Raw genomic sequence first — 22,190 nt, forward strand, 5'->3', positions numbered from 1 at the left:
CTTGCTAATCAGTCTCCCATGGGGGACCTTGTTGAATGCCTTACTGAAGTCCATATGGATCATGTCCACTGCTCGCCCTCATTGCTCCTTTGTTACTTAAAATAAAACTCAATCAAGTTTGTGCATGGAAAATGTCTCACTAAGCTGTGCTGACTATCCCTAATCAGTCCTTGCCTTTCCAAATACATGTATATCCTGTCCCTCAGGAATCCCTCCAACAACTTGCCCCCACTGACAAGGCTCACTGGTCCATAGTTCCTTGGCTTGTCTTTACCGCCTTTCTTAAACAGTGGCACCACATTTGCCAACCTCCAGTCTTCCGGCACCTCACCTGTGACTATCAGTGATACAAATATCTCAGCAAGGGGCCCAGCAATCACTTCCCACGGTGTTAATTTGGGAGCAGCCATCATTGTGGAGAGTGCCTGGGTGACAGCACTGCAATCAATATAGGAATATCCAGTAAAGGTTCAGTTATCAAAGCTTGACACACCTTAAAAATCTGTTTAACATCCCTGCTATTTTATGGGCAAAATGCAGATGATGTCTGTTACACATTGAAATTTGATTGCTTTGAATCAAAGCTGTGCCCTCTTCTTTCCTCCTCCGTTCCTCTCTTTTCTCCCCACCCCATCTCTTCTCCCTCCTCCTCCTCCTCCTCCTTCTCCCCCCCCCCCCCCCCCCCCCCCCCCCCCCCCCAAAAAGAATTTCGGAGAAGTGATTTCCACATTCGATTTATTTAGAATTTTCCATTCATCAAAACATTTCTCCCGTCCCAGCCCCACTATACCGTTTTACATTCCGGATTTTAGTGTCTGGACAAATTGGTGACATTCCTGTACTTCCCATAGCCATCAAAGCTCTTCTGGTCTGGAATTTGATCGTTTTTCACATGATCCTCATTTAAGTGCAGCTCACTATCACAGTGGATGGAGGGCTGTTATGGTGCAATGGTAGTGTCCTTCTCTTTGAGCTAGGTGGTCAGTATTCACTGCCTGCATGCTGCACAGGTGGGCATGACATTTGGTTAACTGTATCCACATCCTGGGCTGCAGTGCAGTGGTGGTGTCCCTAACTCTGAGCCAAGAGATCAATATTCACATGCTCTACAGATGTATAATGACATCTGTGCAAGTTGATTTTCGGGATTACTTAGAGTATTGTGGTGTCTCATCTATCCTCTGACCTAATACATTTGAGTTCTAATTTACCACATCAAAATGAAAAACATGGATGTTTGTTTGAAGCTAGTTTACTTTAAGGCAACCTTTCCATCAGCTCGGAATATTTTAATCGTATGAACGTCAATACTTTTCACGTCAGTGGTTTGCCAACGTCAATGTTGTCCAGTTTTGCCTCCCTGCGGCATTTCAACACCTTGGTGCTGCACCAAGTTGAGGGGAAAGATTTTAGTCCGATTACCTTCCCTGTTGTTTCATGAAACATCAGGAGGAAAAAAGCTGTTGTAATTTATAAGGCCCCTTGACCCCACTCTGCCTTTCCATGCAATTGTGGCTGATTTTCAGCTTCAAATCCACGTTTTCTGTCTGTTGCCCTTGATTGTCTAACATACTGTAACGTGACCGCATACTGGACACCACTGACTTCAGGCAGATCACTGGGCTAACCTGTGTCAATTCTGGCCAAGGTTGTTAGATTTAGATTCCCTACAGTGTGGAAACAGGCCCTTTTTTGGCCCAACAAGTACACACCAGCTCTCCAAAGAGTAACCCACCCACACCCATTCCCCTAACCTGTATTTACCCCTAACTAATGCACCTAACATTATGGGCAATTTAGCATGGCCAATTCACCTAACCTGCACATGTGTGAACTGGTGCAGGATACCAGAGCAACCGGAGGAAACCCACACAGACACTGAGAATGTGCAAACTCCACATAGACGGTTGCTGGAGGCTGGAATTGAACCTGGGACCTTGATGCTGAGGCAGCAGTGCTAACCACTGAGCCACCATGCTGCCCTGTGGGTGGTTTCCATACGGCAAGGGCATAAATTGGGCAAAAGCAGTGGGACTGCCAGTTGCTATGCCTCAAACCAGGAAAAGTTATAAAAAATTAAGTACAATTTCAATTAAGAATATTGTAGTCTATATCGTGCACTTTAAAGTCAGATTTTTTTTGAAAGATTGATCAAATTTAATGTTAAAACAACCCTTTTTAACTTTTAAAGACAAAATGGTCATTCATTATTATTCATGAATTGAGCAGAGGCCTCTGTGTACTTCTGAAAAGTTTTTTAATTTGGGAATTCGTGAGAAATTCTCATTCTCCCCAGAACTTGAAGCAGTAGGGTTCTTGAGCACTGCAGCATTAGATTGATCACTGATGGATCACTCCATAGCAATTAATGCTGAATCTATCACTGTTACTGACCTGACCCAGTGTGGTCCAATACAGAACCTGGTGTAGAGTAATGGGATTAGCATCAGGAGTTTGCATCATGATCATATGATGGCAGGTCACGTGGTTCGAGGGCTGGTATGGAGCAGGAGACCTAACCTGCTGCTGAGTGAATGTTCTTGACTAAGTTCAAGCTAGAAAGCTCCTGCAGCACCAACTCAAGTTTGTTACTTTGGGCGTCTAAAGCAAATGTCCAAAGCATGGTTCATTTGGATTTTCCCCCTCTAACTTTTGAGGTTGGCTTAAGTGTTGAACATCCTGTTTGTTGTTAATGTGAAGGTTTTGTGGTATAATATATGCATAACTGTGGTGTTTGGATTACATTAAATGTGACTGTTTTCTCTCCCTCTCTCTCATACTTGTGGGCAGCTGGAGTCTAACTTGTTTCAAATATTTATCCAGCTTTGGTGTACTGAGAGCCCATGCTGCTTTCAACTTGTCCCAGGGACAGGAATTCGCTGTCCCTTGCTTTTTTAAAGCTTTAAAAAAAAACCCATAATTCATTGTAGAGACTGTGTAGCAAACCAGATCTTGACTTGAATTCAAGAGCAATTGTGGGAACACCCTCACATTGAGGCATTAGTCCCACTCCGGCCTCCCCTTTAGCATTTTTAAAAAAAAAAGCTTGAGTGCCAAGTTGGCTGCAACATCTAAACCGTTCTGTTCAATGATTTATGTGCTAATCTAGAGATCGCTGGTTAATTTTGAATGCGGATCAAATATAATAGGGATGGATAAAATGTCAACAGTTTCAGTGGAAGCTATATAGGCACTCTGATCTAGGATGCATCGATCATCTGGTTTCCAAAGAAAGCTACATGCTTGTAGTTTGATGTATTGTGGGACTTTTTTAAAAATTAACCAGTGATTTACCAATGCCTCCAAGATCTGAATCAGCAGCAGTTACCTGGATCTAGCAATAGCTTTTAAGGTGTGCGATGTTAGCAGCCAGTGTTCTCTATAATAGTAGTGTTGTCCTATAATAGGACAAGCCAAACAGATCAGCCAGGGAATTCCTAGAGGCATGGCACTCATCTACAGATTCAATCAATAAGCATATCGACCTGGACCCAATATACCGGCCACTGCAGCGGACAACCGGAAGCGGCAGATTCAAACCACTACAAATGTCGGAGGAAAGATCACAGAAGCGCTTCACAGGAGGCTCCCAAGCACTGAGGATGTCACCTAGACAGGGGACGAAACGTCTGCAACACAAATTCCAAGCTCGGTGAACAGAACCACAACAATGAGCACCCGAGCTACAAATCTTCTCCCAAACTTTGTGTTCTCCATTTATTTAACATTATCGCTGGAGGCTTGGTGGTTTTGTTATTGAAAGTTTTCCACGATGTCAAAAAAGCAAACCAAACTGAGCCTTGGTTGCCAAATCAGCGAACCTATATTGTTCTCCACACCAGGATGGCTCTTGACGTTCTGCAGATAGTGTCTGTCTTGCTGACTTTAGCACCAGCATACAGTAGACTTTGAATAACCCTATGGTACCCACAGCTGACTTACTATTCCAAATCTGAGCAATGCTTTGATTCAACCTTAAGTTCAAATGGTGACTTCAAATGGCTGTGAATTGCTGTGATCAGAAATGCAGAATGCCTTTTAATTTGTGCGTTGAAAGGAGAACTTTCCTCCTGGAGTTGTCATCTACTCCCAAATTTGACTTTGCAATTACAATGAATTTTTTTTTTATCCTTCGCCTCAGATGCGCTGGTATCCTCCGTCTGAAGCATCTCCACAAGGATGGAAATCTCGTCAGTTTTGTTAAGTATTTAGTAAGTACATTTTTTAGATGGTAATCAGCATTGCCTTCCCCTTTTATTTGTCTTTCTCTCTGTTCATTATTGAAATTTACTTCAAAATTTGTGTAGAAATGTCTTAATTCCCTGTTTGGTATTGACAATCCTAGTTCAAACTCCACATTGCATTCTTGGTCATTAATTGCAGTTGAATTTATCAAGTCCATTTATTGAGTGATTTTAGTTATACAGCACAGAAACAGACCCTTCCGTTCACCTCGACCATATCAACTGGATATCTTGTATTAATCTAGTCCATTTTGCCAGCACTTGGCCCATATCCCTTTATAAATTCTCCCCCACCACCTAACCTTAAATCATATACTCCTCCAGATGCCTTTTAAATGTTGTAATTGTACCAGCCTCCACTACTTCCTCTGGCAGCTCATTCCATACACACTCCACACTGTGGGGTTAAAAAAAGTTGCCCCTTGGGTCCCTTTTTTTTTAAAAATCTTTCCCCTCTCACCTTCAACCCGTGACCTCTGGTTTTGGATTCCCCTATCCTGGGGGGAAGAGCTTGGCTATTTACCCTATCCATGCCCTCATGATATGAGCAAGGTCACCCCTCCACCTCTGATGCCCCAGGGAAAACAGCCCCAGCCTATTCAGCCTCTTTCCCCCTAGCTCTAACCCCAGCAACATCATTGTAAATCTTGTCTGCATCTCCAAGTTTTGAACATGTTTCCTAAAGCAGGAGACCAGACTTGAACACAGTATTCCAATAGTGGCCTAACCAATATCCTTTGTCTTGGCACCCCCTTCACTTCTGTGTTGCTTGTGTTACTTTGGCTCTTACTGACCCTCCTGGAATGACCTAGCAAGGCCTAGAAGTTCAAGTGCAATTAAGGAAGGGCATAAATGTTAACCTTGTCAGTCACACCTACCTCCCAGGAACAAGTGTTTTTTGTTTTAAAAAAAACACTAAGGAAATTTGGCCTGAGTGATTTGGGCACTAGAATGTTCCTCCCAACATTACAAAACGTTGTGTACAAAAAAGGTTCCGGAAATAATTTTCCACCAAGTCCTCCTGAAATTTTGTCCAAGTCATGTTTTGTGTAATGTTATGTACTCTGGAATGCATTAGTTTTATGCCTTACTAATAGTAGGCCGTCTAGACATTCCTCTCCCCCTCTCTCCTCTCCCTTTTTCTCTTCCCCTCCACCCCCCCTCTCTTCCCACCACCCGCCCCCTCCCCCAATAATAGTGGCTTAATACACAAGGCCATTTTGTCCAGTAATATCCCTATAAACTCCCTGGAAAAATCTGCTCAATTAGTCCCTTTTCCTAATTATCCTGTACATTTTGTCTCGATCCACTCCCTCTCCTCTTCCCCGCCCTCCCCCTCATTTTTGAAAGTTGACTGCATCTCCTTCAAACACCCTGACAGGCAATGAATTGTAACCTCCAACATTCTGTTTTTACTTTTTGAAATCTGGATTTTTTTTTTACTACTTCTGTTCTGCCACTTATTTTAAATCCATGATTACTGACCTTCCTAGCATGAAATTTCTTACTACTCTAGCAAATTGCTTTGGCATATCTGAAAATCTCACTCCTCTGAGGAGGACATGCCCCAGCTTCTCCGATCTCTCGACATAAATATTCATCTATCCACAGGATGTGGGTGTTGCTGGCTAAGCCCAGTATTGATTGGCCGTTCATCCTTGCCCTGGGAAAAGTAGAGATGAGCAGCTACCTTTGAACCCCAGCAGTCTGTTGTCTGGATACATTGTGGTGTTCAGAAGGGTGTTTCAGAGTGGCGACAGTAGAGGGCTGGTAAATAATAGTCCCAGGCATCCCAAGTTTCTTATTTCAGCTATCCCAATAAATCTCCACAGCACCACCTTTTTGTTTTTCAAAATTCCTAAATTGTGGTGCCTCAGTTCGTCATACTGTCGCCATAACTTAGCTTGCTGGTAACTTAGAGTTGACTGTGTGGTGATGGAAAAGCACAACAGGTTGGACAGCATCTGAGGAGCAGGAGAATTGACATTCCTCAGTCCCTTCACCAGGAAACAATGTCAGAAACACTGATTCTCCTGTTTCTCCGATGCTACCTGACCTCTGCTGTGCTTTGATCTCTCTTCTGATCTGCAGTCCTCACTTTCTCCTCCTTCTTGCCAGCAGCTTAATACGATTTTGTTTCTTGCTGCTATTTCGAGTCCTACAGCGTGGAGGCGGAAGTGGGTACTGTGGATGCTGGAGATTAGTCTAGATTAGAGTGGTGCTGGAAAAGCACAGCAGGTCAGGCAGTATCTGAGGAGCAGGAAAATCAACGTTTCAGGCAAAAGCCCTTCATCAGGGATGAGGTGTGCTTTTCCAGCGCCACTGTAATTGTGACTCAGACAGCGTGGGATGAGTCTTCTGCCCAACTCGTCCATGCCAACCAGATATCCTAAATTAATCCAGTCCAGTTTGCCAGCATTTGGCCTCTTAAACCCTCCCTGTTCATGTCCCCATCCAGATGCATTGTGAAGGTGTGGGCATTGCCACTTATTGCTCGTGTTTAGATGAGAAGGTGGTGTTGAGCTGTGTTTGTTTTTTGAGCCATTTGGACTCTATTGATAAAGGTGTCCACTCAGTTAGATAGGCTCTTGCAGAATTTTGACCCAGTATTTTTTTATTTTCTGTTCACAGGTTGTGGGTGTTGCAGGCTAGGCCAACACTATTGTCCACACCTAATTGCCTAGGGGGGGGGGGGGTGGAAGTCAACACACTATGGGTCTGGAGTTACATATAGGCCAAACCAGCTTTTAATTTGCTGAAGAACATTAGTAAAGTTCTGGGCACCCAAGTTCAAGTCCATCAGCCTGAGATTTTGGATTGCAAAAACCTGTGATGACCTCTCTGATGACAACATGTTGCTCCTCCCCCCCCAACCACGGTTTCCAAGGCTGAGATGGCAGTGACTACATATTTGCACCTCTTTGATTCTTGTGGGGGGGGATGTTGTTGACCCCAGAAACATGTGCAACAACTGTGGGGCAAATATTGAGCTTGGAAATGTTTTGCACAGCTGAGCATGTTGCCTAGTGGTTTTACAATGGGTTTGTCTTCCTCTTTCCAGACTGCCCTTCTCCAACAATTCCGATTTTCTCCATGGAGTGATGCGCAAGAACAGACTGGATTTTTGTTTTCAGGTTGGAGTTTACTGAAGGGTATTTTGGATAATTTGGCTCATTTCCACTCAACTTGGAGGGGGTGGTGCGATCACAAAGGACTGTGGATTTAAGAACTTTACTGGTGAACACTTTTATTCCCCCCACGTGGGAGGACCTATAACCTGGCAGTCAGATCCATCTGATGCAAGGACCAACAAGAAAATGGCATCCCTGCTGTGAAGCTGCAAGGTTAAAGGTTGACATTGGAACTGTGAAGTACATTGGCAATGGCACACCACATCTAACGTATTTTCTTTTTTGTACATCTTATTTTGTGAATGCACACATCGGGTCTTTGTCTTTGACCTTTTTTGTTTTGCCCCCTTCCCCCTTTTATTTCCCCTCTATAGACCTGGGTTGCCTATTTTATGAGGATGGTTCGACAAAGTAAAGTTAACAGTTCCCAGCTGGAGGTGCTGTTTTGAGGGGAAGCTATCATCACCCAGAGCCTTTTGCCATTTGGAGGGATTTTCCAGCTGACCGTTTCAGGATGTCCACCAGTTTACTTTTGAAGTTGCCACAGCCTTTTTTTTGGTTTTGTTTAGTGCCCTTGGCTTGTTAACTTGTCTCTTCTGGAGAAAACCAGTCTTGCCAAATATCAGCTGTTCCTGTTAAAAGTATTTTGAATGATATTGAGTACAAGTATTTTTGTACTGGTGTAATGAAGAATATTTATGCATCAAGGATTTTTGTGCAATTAAAATTGTAATCTGTATTATAACTTAATGTTAGTTCAGTTGTGTTTTGGAAATGCTGATTATAAGCCCATATGGTAGTTTAAGAAAAGGTGCAATTGTATTTTTTTTTGCTTACTTTGCTTGGTGTTAAGTACTTAAAGTATTAAGAGTGTGGTTGTTTTTTGCTTGTACAAGGACTGCAAGATTTGAGATGTAAGTTGCTGATCCTTCTAGAATGTGAAACTGGATTATAAAAGACAGAATGTTCAATAGCTTGCTTTTGCAGTTGTGTATGATTGTCCAAGGTTCTGTGAAGCTGCAGATTTCTTGTACAATTTTTAGAGCCTGATTTATTTTGCGATCCTCATGCTGTTCCTGTGGTGTGATCATCAACTACTTTAAATACAGAAACTGGTGACGCTACTGTAACTTTTTGGTGTGGTAGAATGGACCATGTCCATCGATGCCTGTGGATGAGTCAGTTGCAAACATTGTGCAATATTTTAAACTTGTATAAGATCCTCTGATAATCCACTCAGCTGTGTAACATTTCCTCTCTCCAGAGGAAGTGAATGAATGCAATTGATTCACTGGGTTCATTGCTCATTATAATTCCAAGTCTAAGATGGTGCAGGAACTATGCACTTGTATCTTTTGGGTTTTGTAAATGCCATAAATTTATACTCCAAAGCAAGAACGTGGGCCTGTAATGTTTAGTGTTAATTTTCCTCATTGCTTTTTGTTTTCAAAGGCTCCTATTCATTTCAGTCTTGCTGTGAGGTGATTCTGACTGTGTGTGTGCCCAGACCCTGTAATTCTGCTACCCATGCACACTCCCATGCACACTCCCATGCTACCCATGCACAAACACCTTTCTTGCTGATGTGTAATGACCGATCCTGGGCAGGGCAATGGGTTTCGAGTTGATGTGAAGGATTTGAAATGCTTAGTGTACCATGCATTGTCCTTTTTAAAACCTGTTAAATGTGCGGTAATTCAACTGTCAGATGAAAGCTGATGCTTTCTAATGCAATATTTAATACAACTGTTGGGACGTTATTTCAAAGTTGATATGAACTGTTTAAATTTGTCTAAACACTATATATTCTTGGTTTCTGGGCTAAGTTGTCATTTTGATATTGCAAGAAGCTAAATGTACATTTTCCTGTTAACAACTTCAGGGAATTAAATTGCTGACTTTTTAGATGGAGCATAATACTACCAGATGAGACCAATAAATGCAAAGACAATAAGCATTTTTACAATAATCTGCGTTGGGACAAATGAAAACTACATGTGAAACTACCCATGTTTGCAAATATTATATTGTAGCCTTTCAAAGTATGGAGAGGCTGTAGTTTTACACTGGGTGGTGGTGGAAGAGTGTGGACTTGCACTTAGATTTTGCCTCCATCCATTATTAATAGGTAACGAATTCTCACTAATGAAGTTGAGCATTTAGTCTGTTACTTAGTGTTAGAGTCAGAGAGGTAGAAAACAGAAACAGACCCTTCAGTCCAACTCGTCCATGTCCCAGATATCCGAACCTAATCTAGTCCCATTTGCCAGCACTTGGCCCATATCCCTGTGAACCCTTCCTATTTATGTGTACCCACCCAATGCCTTTTAAATGTTGTATTGTGTTAGCTTCTGCCACTTCCTCTGGCAATTTATACACGTGCCATCCACAGAGAAAGTTGCCCCTTTAGTTATACAAGTGTCATCCCATTGCAGCATTCAATTAGATCTATTTAGGCCTTTGCCTATTCATTCATGTATTCCGGTGTACCTCACCAGACTGATGCCTTGTTCTGAGCATTCTGGGTGCTGCTTCTAATATTGTCTGCTGCATTCTTTTTGAACCAGGGTTGATCTCCTGGTCTGACAGTAATAGTAGAGTGGAGGATATATTGAGCCATGTGATTTGCAGATGGTGGTTAATGCATTCCTGCTGTTACCGATGTTCCTCAAGCAAGGCCAGTCTCCATTTGGCAGATTTCGTTCAAAATGGATCCTGTTTGGCTGGATCTGTTGGGCTGACCACTGCAAAGTCATTGAAGAAATTAAATCCTCCCTTTTTATACTGAGGAGAACGGTCCACTGTTGCATGGCATTGCCAGATCATCAATGACCTTTCTTCAGTTACGAAGTCAGAAGCATAGGTGTTCAATGCACCAAGTTCAGCACCATTTGCAATGATGCAGGTACATGTGCTTTTGCAGCTGGTAAGTGCTGATGTGATCTGGTGTCTCATGGGGAGCACAAGTGTTCCAGTTCAGAAGAATTGGTGTGACATCCAAGTGATTGGGTATTTTGCTTTCAATCCAGTTGTATTCCCTGAACATATATGGTGGGCATTTCTGCATGTGGATCAAAATACATCAGGACTGCAGCTAATATGCCAAACTTTTGTGCAGTTGTCCATTTTTATTCAGTAGCTTTAGCACATCTCTAATTCATGCATAATTAGTAGTGAGTTATTGGTAAAGGGTGATCTCTAATGAGTACAACTAACTTTGCTGTTTATCCAAGAACAACAAATTGCTAGAGAAACTGAGTTTAGCAGAACTTGTGGAGAGTTTCACCAGAAATTTGTTCTCGTTTCAGATTTCCAACATTTTTTTTTGTTTACTGCTGATCATGTTCTGGTTAGCCCTTTTTTTGGGCAGTATGATCCATCTGCTTGATGCAGTTAGTATCTAACAGCACTGACATAATAGGCTTCTGGGATGTGATGGAAAGTGAACTTGGACCATCTGTGGTACTGAAACACCTTCATGAGTGACAAAGTATCTGTCAGCTGTAGACTCGGAGTAGTATCTGCAGATTTCTCCATCACAATTTGAGCTTTGTGAAGAGACTCTACGATGGACTTGGTCTCTCGGATCAGGTTGTGAATACATATCCGGCTGATGGCTTTGCTTACCATCTTGGCGTTGGCATGTAGAGATGTCATTCACGGTAATGAGTGGGATTTGCTTCAACAGTTTAATCATTCTTTCTCTGACACTTTGCAGATTACTAATGACAAGCTATCACATTGCAAACCTGGTTCCATTGGTCATGGCTTTTTGCATCCAAATGTCAATCTAAAGTAGCCAAAAGTGTCACTGTGCAAACTTTTGCCTTCTGTCCCATTTAATGTGGGTTACAGGTTTAAAGCCAAGTGTATTGAGCAGGTTTAGTCCTAATAAGGCTGTGGAGGGTATGAAGCTTTTTTGGCTGATGATCTTGTAGTGTACTAAACTTGTGATCATTCCCAAAGCTGGAATAATCCAGTTGTTTTAAGCTTAACGTCTCAGTCACAGGAGTGCGAAAGCTACAAAACATATCACCATTTTTCACTTTAAATAAAGCATTTGTCATCAACTTTGTTTAAAAAGTGGCACTGCCCCCCACTCTTGACTGAGCTGTCGGTCAATGTGAGATTTTTGGGTAGAGTTAAAAGGCAGACTATACAGTTACAGAATGGAGGTGTAGAGGGATCTAGGTGAACAGCAAGTGATTTAAAGAGGCCAATGAGATGCTTTTTTTTTTAAGATCCTCTACAGTGTGGAAACAGGCCCTTCGGCCCAACAAGTCCCCGCTGCTCCTCCAAAGACCGAGCCACCCAAACCCATTCCCCTACCCTATATTTACCCCTGACTAATGCACCTAACGTAGGCAATTTAGCATGGGCAATTCACCTGACCTGCGCATCTTTGGATTGGGGTAGGAAACTGGAGGAACCTCACAGACATGGGGAGAATGTGCAAACTCCACAGGCAGGTGGAAATCAAGCCCAGGACCCTGGTGTTGTGAGGCAGCAGTGCTAACCACTGAGTCACCATGCCACCTTTTTATTACAAAAGTAATCGAACATAAAGGAACTTGTGCTTAAATAGTACAAAACATTTCTGCAACTCCATCAGCTTGGTTAAATAGAAACACCAAAATTGTGCGCACACATGCATTGGAACTAGCTGAAGAGGTTTACCAGATTGATAACTGGAATTTCCTTTTTATTTTGAATACGCTGGACTTCTATTCACCGGCATTTAGTGAGAAATGATTTTGATTGACGTGCATAAGGTCCTGAATGATCATAAGGTGGATCATTCCAGAACTGGGAAGGCAGGTTTTTTTTTTTGTGACTATTTTTGGAGCAGAAGGGTGGAGGAAATTCTGAAAATTGAGATTTGAGAATATTGTTCCCACCTCCACTGCCCAATGTTTTGAGATGGGAAGGCTAGGTTCTTCTTGAGTACAGATAGGAATATGGAATTCTGAGCAAAGGTTATATCTGTCATGATATTGAACTGACTTTTCTGGGGGGGGTGCTGATTCTGCACCTAACTCATAACAGACCCAATCAGGCACTAAACAGAATAATGTATGCTTCTGCTTTTAAAATATGTTTTGTGCTGGTCATTGTGCAATTTGTTGAAAACGAAATTAAGTCCAGCCGACATTTTACTTCAGTTCATCCTTGGGTGATTGGACATGTGCAAGTTGCATCTAGAGTTAACTACTTGCATGCTTAATGTTAAAAATCACACACCATGGTCCCACAGGAATATTTGGAAGCACTAGCTTTCGGAGAGCTTCAGAAGCTGTCTGACTTTAACCTGGTGTTTTTTATTATTCGTCCACCCCAGTCCAACCCCAGCATTCTCCAAATTATTCTTAATGCTATATCCCTTTTAAGATTGTCCTTCACAGCCTCCAATGCAGACCAAGACTGAAGGGTATCCCCATTGAGTGAGCAAGCTCTGGTTTCCTGACAGCTAGAAGTTAACTCAATCAAGCTGTAATCTCACTGGAGTGAATGATTGTTTGATCACTACCATCTGACTCTATTACATTTGCTTAGACTATAGTGTTCAACATCCTATTAGCTTTGATTTACTCTGCACATATTTGTCATTCACTAGGAATCAGAGGTTGCAACTTCATTTTGGTTGCCTCTGCATCTCTTTCCATTTCTCCTTTCAAATTATTTGCAAACTTCTGTTGATCTCTCAGCATGGGGCAAAAGCTGATCTTGGTGACTTTGATTTGTAAAGTGACCACTACCAGCCACCGTTGAGTCTTGAGATTACTACCTTGAGACCTTTTTTCTATTTCAGATGGTGGTGAGTAATGATGGCTAGCTTACCCAATGATGGTGTTATCCAAGTGTGCTCTCGATAGTGTCTTAATAAATACTGAGTGAACTGCAGATATTGTAAATCAAACAAATTGCTGGAACAGCTCAACATGTCTGATAGCTGCTTTAGGTCGGCATGGTGGCTCAATGGTTAGCATTGCTGCCTCACAGCGCCAGGGACCTGGGTTCGATTCCAGTCTCTAGTGACTCTGCCTGCATGGGTTTCCTCCCACATTCCGAAGATGTGAAGGTTAGGTGAATTGGTCATGCTAAATTGCCCCTATTGTGAGGTGCATTTGTCAGGGGTAAATATAGTATATGGGAATAGGTCTGGGTGGGTTACTTCTCCAGAGGGGTGGTGTGGGCTTGTTGGGCCGAAGGACCTGTTTCCACACTAGGAATTCCAGCTCTTCTGTGGAGAGGTCGAGTGACCCTTCAGAAGTCAGTATATTTTTGCTTTAAATATTTTCTAGATGTTTCAGCTTTTCTGATCTTGCTCAAAATACACAAACTGGTCTGTAAGGAGTCCAAATTAAGAGGGGTACAACAATCAGAAGATTTGAACAGCTTGGAGCTTTATGCGATCGAATAGAGAGGCAGATTTATGGCAAGCTATGAAGGTTTTGGTCAGGTAATTGTAAAGAAGGGCATTTTTAATGTCCAAAACTAGACACAGCTGATTACTTATAGTATTTATAAGAAATTTGGGGACAGTACATGCATGTAGGGTTGAGCAATTGAGGTGATGAGGTTAGAGGATCTAGACAAGAGACTGGTTGGAGAGAGATGAAATAAGGGGTGAACAGGTTTTGCGGAGTATGGGGTGGGGGGTGCGGTGTGAGGGACAAGGCACTTGGGCCAAATAGCTAGACTGTATCATTAATGTTAATATTGTAAGTATTGGATTTCCCCTCCAGTCCCCAGACCCTGTCACTGAGCTCTTCTAACCATGTGTTAGATCCTATATCCAGCTCAAGACCAGACACCTATTTGGTTGAGGTCTGAGATTTAGATTCCAAGTTGTTCAGTTTCTATTCTGAACACAGACTTGAGATTTTACCACCTTTTTTTATTTTAAAGGATCGTAAATGAGAGATTCTTGAACGCAAACTGAGTGAAATAATTGCATGTATTGCAGAGTCATCTGCGTCTGTTGAAGACGTTTGAGCAATTTGTAAAAACTATACCTCTTTCAGCACTGTTTACTCCAATTTATTACTGTCTGTTCTCTCTGCTAATTAATATATACTTAGCCCCTTGTAGCAATTGATACTAGTATCAAGCAGTGTAATGATTTAAGCTGCCTGACCCCAATCAAAAGGTTTGCTATTTTAAGTTGGTATTTGCAAAGATTTCCAAACAGTGAGGTGTTGCTTTATTCCGAAATGGTCTTCGTTGGCTTTAATTCCTCTAAATCTTTATCCCAAGGTGGTAATTTTTGTGTAAAGGAATTGGGCTAACCTTGTATATTGACCATGCATTTAGCAGTTTGATCAACATGTGGGCTTTGATCCACTCAGGATTAGATGGATTTGACACACTCTTTCCTTTTTTTATGTTCTGGACTCAAAATATGGCACAATTGCACTTTAATATTGGGATCCATCTTCCTTCCCTTGCATTTTGAGTATCAAAAAGCTGGGTAGGACAAGGTCAAATGGGTCAGAGGTCTTAGTGCACATTCTGCAGCACGGCAAAGTGGGTAGCATTGCTGCCCCTCAGCACCAGGGACCCGGGTTCAATTCCAGCCTCTGGAGACTCTGTGGAGTTTGCATATTCTCCCAGTGTCTGCATGGGTTTTCTCCAGCTTCCTCCCACAGTCCAAAGATGTGCAGGGCAGGTGAATTGGCCATGCTAAATTGCCCGTAGTGTTAGGTGTGTTAGTCAGAGGAAAATGTCTTGGAGGGTCGGTGTGGATTTGTTGGGCCGAAGGACCTGTTTCCACACTTTAGGGGAATGGAATCTAAAATGGAATGGAATCCTGTAGAAGTCAGTCATACCTAAAAGATCTTGAAACTTTCTTTCTGCCTAGAAGCAGCAACCTTTAGCAATCTTTTGGCCCGTTACTAGTCACTTCAATATTTTTTTAAACTTTAAAAGTCTGACTATAATTGAATATCTCCCTATTTCCTTCTCAATATCACCATTCTCCAAAAGGGTGGATTCCATTCCAAGTTCCAATCTCTCAAGTATATACATCTATCCCATATTTTCTCAACTCTCTCTTCCTACTCTTAGTATGGATTCTCCATAGCTTATAATTAGTGATATGTTGAAAAGAGTCTTTGGTCTGTACAGTTAAGTAAGTGGGTGATGTGACTGAGTCCATGTCTGCAGATTGTACAATGGAACTTAACAACACACCACTCCTTCAATTGGCAGGATTGGACGATTGATAGATTCTTGTTGGCTCGAGGAAGTAAGGGCCACGGGGAAAACGCTGGTAAGTGGAGTTGAAATGCCCATCAGCCATGATTGAATGAATGGCGGAGTGGACTCGATGGGCCGAATGGCCTGCCTTCCACTCCTATGTCTTATGGTCTTATCAAATCTGGTATCTGCAGTGAGACCAGGTGGATGTGCTTCAGATAGTGTCTGACCTGACTGTCCTGTGTGGTTTAGTAATGAAACCTGCAGGAATAGCCATGGAATTGACCATGTCTTCCTTCCTAACTCTGGTAATGTAACAAGTTGGTACTGCCTTGTATCAGGAAATGAAAGCTGGACAAACAATGTTTCTGAATGCTGTATAGTGCCTGAGTTGGAACATGTCCATGATCCTGTTGGAGTCACCAACTGTGGGCCTTGTTACATCCTTGGTCAAACACTGACAGAGTTTAATAGCACCAAGGAATTATTGGTGATTGAGTTGTAGCAAAGCTGCATCAGTGGGAATTGGTACAAACTCTCCTTGGATTGAAATCTAATACCTAGTACAAAGTTTTTGTTTGGAGACCAATCCCCCCTCCCTCGGACATCCCTGCAGTAATTGCTCAGCTTGGTGTATTAGCCCCAACCATTTTTGTTTCCTTTTTCATCCTCCTTCTCTAGGAGATGCATGAGGTAAGATTTGCAGTGTTCTATATCACTTGCACATCATCAAATACTACTTTTTATGATCCATGGATAGGATGTAGGTGACTGGCAGTATCTCTTATTGTCTGCTCCTAATTGCCCAGAGCTGTTAGGAATTAAACACATTGCATGTTGGCCAGACCAAATAAGGATGACAGTAAACTATTTTTTTCAAATAATTGGTAATAGTCATATAGTTGCTTTTCAATTTTTAATTCCAGATTGGCAGATGAAATTTTGACTTAACCTAGTAGTTTTGAAACTTGTTCCCAGAACATTTAGCCTGGAGTTCTAGATTGTTCGCCCAGTGACACTATGATACAGCTTCCCTGTGCAGCAAGACCCAGCCCACGTTCAGTTTTGGACTGATGGGAGGTGTGTATTGATTGCCACTGAGGACTAGAATCTAACCATCTCCCTTCCACATTCAAAAGTATTACCATTCCTGTTCCTTGACTACCAACATCCCAGGTTAACTATTTCAGCGAGCAGTTAAGGGTCTCTCGTTTGGATCCAAGCAGCTAAGGATGTGTTTACCTTCCTCCGAAAGACGTTTGTGAACCAGGTGGAAGTCCCCTCCAGATTTTTCTAGTGAGTTCTATTCCAAGTCCCCAAAGACCTTTGGAGTTTGAAATAATCTGCCAGCCATCTGGTCTCTCTGGATTGCTCGGTCAGTGACACCTACATAGGTGCAGTAGCATAACTATCTGTATTTTCACTTCAGTTGTAAAGGAGTTATACCAGACTTTAACTCTGTTTCCCTCCTCACAGATACTGCCAGATCTACTGAGTTTCTACATGTTACATTAGCTTAGTGGTTGTGAGGTATCTATCTGGTGCACGGAAAACTTTAAAACCCTGAAACTGCTTTTATCTTTCCAACTCTGAGCGACTGTTTCTTTTAAGATTTTTTTTTCCCCATTCTGGCTGCCTACATCAAAAGTAAATGTCCCAGATCAAACCTTTTTGTTCCTCAATCCTTTTCAACAGTTTATTCATGTGAACTGTCAAAGATCGTTTGAAGTTAACAATATTTTATCTCTCCATCAAACCATTAAAGAATTGGAGAAAAACTAATTTGTCAAATGTAGGATTAATTCATTCCTCCTTTATGCTAATGTTTTATGAGCTTGGGTTACTCGCTCATAAGATGCAAAAGCAGAAGATGGCTATTAGTCCATTGCATCTACTGTCGTTCAATGAGATCCTGGCTAATCTGATAATCAAAGGTTCATTTTCCTGCCTGACCCCATGATGCTTGATTTCTCTAGCGCTCACTTGTGCTGTCTGACCCTCGAATACTTTATGATCTAGCCAGGATATGATGAAAATTCCACAGATTCACTATCCTCTGGGAAGAGATTTGATGCCTTAAATGGACAGCTCCTTACTTTAGGTTATGTCCTCTGCTTCTAGATGCTTTGCCTAAGGGAAAACATTCTCTGCCTCTACCCTAAGAATCTTTTTTTTTAAAGTAAGTCTCCACTTTTTAAAATTCCAATAAGGTTTTTGGATCTAAACTCGTGGGGTTGTTTTTTTGCCCCTGTTAAAATCCTTCCATGCTCTGGAACAGCCTAGTTAAGCTTCTCTGGATAGCCTCCAATGACTGTGTGCATCTCCCTTTAGGTAAGGGGCCTGAACCACCCCCCCCCCCCCCCCATTCAACTTTCTCTAGATATGGTCTGACTTGTGCCATGTATAGCTTTAACAAGACTTCCCTGATTTTTTTTATATATACTCCGTTTCCTTTGAAATAAAGGCCAACATTCCATTTGCCGTTCTGATTACCTGCCGCAGAACTTGGAAGCTAGCTTTAGTGACTTGTGCATGAGGATTCCTAAATAATTGTGCTGTGGTTTTCTGCAATTTTTCTCCATTTTAAGCAATACTAAGCTGCTCCTCTCTGTCAAAGTGCCTTACCTCCCTTTCCTATATATTCCATCTGCCAAAATTTTGTCCACACCCTTACATGTCTGTATCCATCTGCAATCCTTGTACTTGCCTCTTTCCCCATGTGTGACCCCCAATAACTAGTTTCAGTTGCAAATTTGGAGAGAGTACATTTGTTTGTTCCAAGTCCATTATTATCAATTGTAAATCATCAGGCTGGGGGCACGATCTCAGTGTCACTCCGTTATAGGTGGTCCTCCTGTAAATGGCCTCTATCTCCACTCTGTTTTCTACTAATTAGCTAATCCCATATTTTCCCTTAATTTTCCAATTAACCTATTCTGATGTTACATGCATCTGGTGCAGGCAGGACTTGTGGTATGGTGGTAATGTCCCTACCCCTGGACCAGAAGAATCTAGGCTAATATTTAACTTCAATATCATGGGCTGTTACTGCACATAAGGCAGAGGTGGGTGCTGCAGATGCTGGATATTAGAGTCGAGATTAGAGTGGCACTAGAAAAGCACAGCAGATCAGGCAGCATCCGAGCAGCAGGAAAATCGACATTTCAGTCCCTTCCTGATGAAGGGCTTTTGCCTGAAGAGTAGATTTTCCTGCTGCTCAGATGCTGCCTGACCTCCTGCACCACTCTAATCCTGTTACTGCACATAAGGCTACTTAACGTATTTTGACAAACACTTTTTCAGAAACACAAATGTCCAATGCTTTCCCTCTCTTCTGTTTGCATCCTCAACAAATCCTAGTAAATTTGTCAAGGATGATTTCCCTTCATGAAACCGTACTGATTCTGCTTGCCTTTATAGCACTGGTAATGTACATAGATTCCTGAAAGTTGCCACCCAGATTGGTAGGGTTCTTAAGGTGGTGTATGGTGTATTAGCTTTTATTGGTAGAGGGATTGAGTTTGAGTCATGAGGTCATGCTGCAGCTGTACAAAGCTCTGGTGTGGCCACACTTGGAGTATTGTGTACAGTTCTGGCCACCACATTGTGAAAGCGTTGGAAAGGGTTCAGAGGAGGTTTACCAGGATGTTGCTAGGTATGGAGGAAAGGCTCAGGGATTTGAGGCTGTTTTCATTAGAGAGAAGGCTGAGAGGTGACTTAATTGAGACCTAAGATAATCAGGGTTAGATAGGCTCTCACTGTCCACCCTTTTATCCTTGGTGGTGGCTAGCATGAGGGGACGTATATTTATCACCCCTCACTTTAATGCTAGGGCCGATGTCAGAGGTAGTTTCTTTACTCTGTAGTAGGGGTGTGGAACACCCTGCCTGCAGCAGTAGTAGACTTTCCAATTTTTTTATGGAATGACATCGAGGGCCGTAAGGCCTGTGCTGTGCTGTTATGTTCTATGTTCTATGGTAACCATTTATAAAAGGATGTAATAATAATAATAAATGCCAATATTTTCCTGATGACATGTTCAACTAACTGATCTATAGTTTAAAAATCGCACACCACACCCAGGTTCTCGTCAAACAGGCTTATTTGGAAGCATTAGTTTTGGAACGCTGCTCTTTCATTAGGTGGTTGTGGAGTAAGAGATTGTAAGACAGAATTTGTAGCAAAAGTTTAGTGTGATGTAACTGAAATTATGTATTGTAAAAGATCTGGATTGGTGGTTGTCTCATCTTTTACATATGAAACCAACATTTTCATTCTAAATTGCAGAACTTTTCTAAAGTTACATTCTCAAGTGAACTTTACTAATTGGTGTCATGTTGACCCAGATAATGCACTTAAGGTGTGCTGCCCTGTGTGAGACCATTGTGCCCCAATGCTCACTGATTCTAATCTGAAGGGATTTACAGAATCTTATATGGATTTATGTAGTTTTTGAGCAAAATAAAGTGTGATTCTGCCAGTTCAAAATCATCCCACAAACTTGTGTTTATGAGTAAGTGTAAAGGGGGTTTAAGTTGGTGAAAGGGTGTTTGGGAGTGTGTGTATGAGAGAGGGTCTGTCTCTTTGACTCAACACCTCCTGCTGTGTACGTGGCAGGTACTCATAGCCAATGTTGTCTATGTTGTATCTCATACACTGCAGGTAAGGAAGCCCTGTGGCATGGTACATTGGTGACAGAGCAGGGACTACAGCAATAGATGAATGGGCACCTCACAATCAACAGACAGGACTGTTCCCTCCCAGTTGCAAACACTTTAGTGGTCTGGGGCATTTGACCTTGGACCTTCGGGTGACTGTCCTCCAAGGTGGACTTTGGAACAGGCCATGGGAAAATGGCCGAGCAGAAGCTGATAGCCAAGTTCGGTACCAATGGGGCTGACCTCAACCGGGACCTTGGGTTCATGTCCTGCTACATGTGACCCCCCGCACTACAGACACGGCAGACAGACAGACACACGCAGACACTCTCACATGCACCCTCTCTGACTTACAACCCGAAGCACATTCACTCACATGCACACTCTCGCAGACACTCATAATCCCTCTCCTCTCCCCTCCCCATCCCCCTGCACGCCCACAAATTTGTGGGGTGAATTTGTACTTGCAAAATTACATTTTATTTTGCTCAACTGCACGAATCCATGTAAGATTCTGTAAATTCCTTTTATAGATGAGAATCAGTCTGAATGTTGGGGTGCAGTCTCATGCAGGGCACCTCTCACCTTTAAAGTGCATTATCTGGGCCACTATAACACTTTTTCAAGTTCAATTGAGAATGTAACTTTAGAAAAGTTCTGCAATATACATATGAAAGAACTGAAACCAACATGGTCATTCTAAAAGATGAGAGATTTAACAAACAATCCAGGTCTTTTTCAATATATAATTTCAGTTGCATCACACTAAACTTTTTGCTGTAAATTGTCTTATGATCTTATACTCCACGACCACCCGATGAAGGAGCAGTGCTTAGAAAGATAGTGCTTCTAAATAAATGTGGTTTTAACATTTGTCCACCCCAGTCCAACACCGCCAACTCCAAATCATGATCTATAGTTACCTTTTTTAAATGTTGCCTCCCTTTCTAAGTGTCACAGTGGCAGATTTCCAATTGTCTTGGACTTTTCCAGAATCTAAGCTGTCATCATGACTACTTTTTGTTTGCATTGTGACTTCCCCCATGGATGATAAACATTTAAAGCATGAAACGTACAACGCTTCAATCGCTTGGCAGCCTGTAGATGTCTGTTCATGCTGGGGGAATAGCCTGCTGTTCTGAAACAGCAGGTATTCATGAAATCTCTCTCATTTGGGGGGAGAGAGGACAATGTATAACTCTACCGTTGCCATCAGAATCATAACTGTGTGTATTTCGGAGGGAACCTCCCTGTTTTATTAGTTTTGATTTTAATTTCCCTTGAGCCGTTGTTAGCAGGGTGCTGGGGAAGTTTTGATTTGCAAGGCTATGTACAAAGAGAAAGAACGGGGAAAGAGTTGGCTGGAGCACGCACAAGATCTGGCATCGAGGCAACCGGTCACATGGTGGTCTCCACACTCCTGGTCTCTGAGCAGTCACGTGTGGGTTATCTGCTGTTTAAAACTTCACTCTTACCTCCAGCTGTGATTTGTAAACGTCATCTGGGTAATGGTGCATTCTCTTCACTGCTCTCTGACTACAGAAGATTGGCAGGAGCTATAGTGTTAAGTGTTTCTGCTGGAGATCTGGAACTGAGCAGGCAAACTTTAGGCAGTGCCTTTTGAATATTCCCAAATATAGTTGGACCAGTATAAAATTTCAATAAAGCTCAGTGAATTATACGGTCATGTTCTGGCTCTTTCCAACATTTGAATCTTTTTTTAAAAAATTGTTTTGCGTACAGTTTGAAAGCATTGGGCTATTCATCAATTGCAAGCTTTTCTTTGTTTTCAATTAGGCTTTCAAGCTACTCTTTAAATTCTGAACCATTCCTTCAATACTTTAAAATGCTGCATTTTTAAAAAGTTGTATCATTACTTTATTATTGTGTCCCTAATGTGATATATCTTAAATCTGCTTTAATTTCTCTGTTCCACAACATATCATGATCGAGCTAGT

The 22,190-nt window shown here is 42.1% G+C and overlaps 1 protein-coding gene across 1 annotated transcript in view; it reads left to right on the forward strand.

The window, feature by feature from the left end:
• LOC132834808 (RNA-binding protein with multiple splicing 2) overlaps positions 1–8,773 on the forward strand; it is a 113,174-nt gene extending 104,401 nt beyond the window's left edge. The window contains exons 7-8 of the mRNA XM_060853856.1: positions 4,142–4,211; positions 7,306–8,773. Of these exons, the coding sequence (XP_060709839.1) occupies positions 4,142–4,204 (63 nt within the window). The 3' untranslated portion in view covers positions 4,205–4,211; positions 7,306–8,773. The remainder of the gene's footprint in view (positions 1–4,141; positions 4,212–7,305) is intronic.
• Positions 8,774–22,190: the final 13,417 nt, after the last annotated feature.

Source organism: Hemiscyllium ocellatum, chromosome 42 (genome assembly GCF_020745735.1).
Source record: "Hemiscyllium ocellatum isolate sHemOce1 chromosome 42, sHemOce1.pat.X.cur, whole genome shotgun sequence".
NCBI lineage: Eukaryota > Metazoa > Chordata > Chondrichthyes > Orectolobiformes > Hemiscylliidae > Hemiscyllium > Hemiscyllium ocellatum.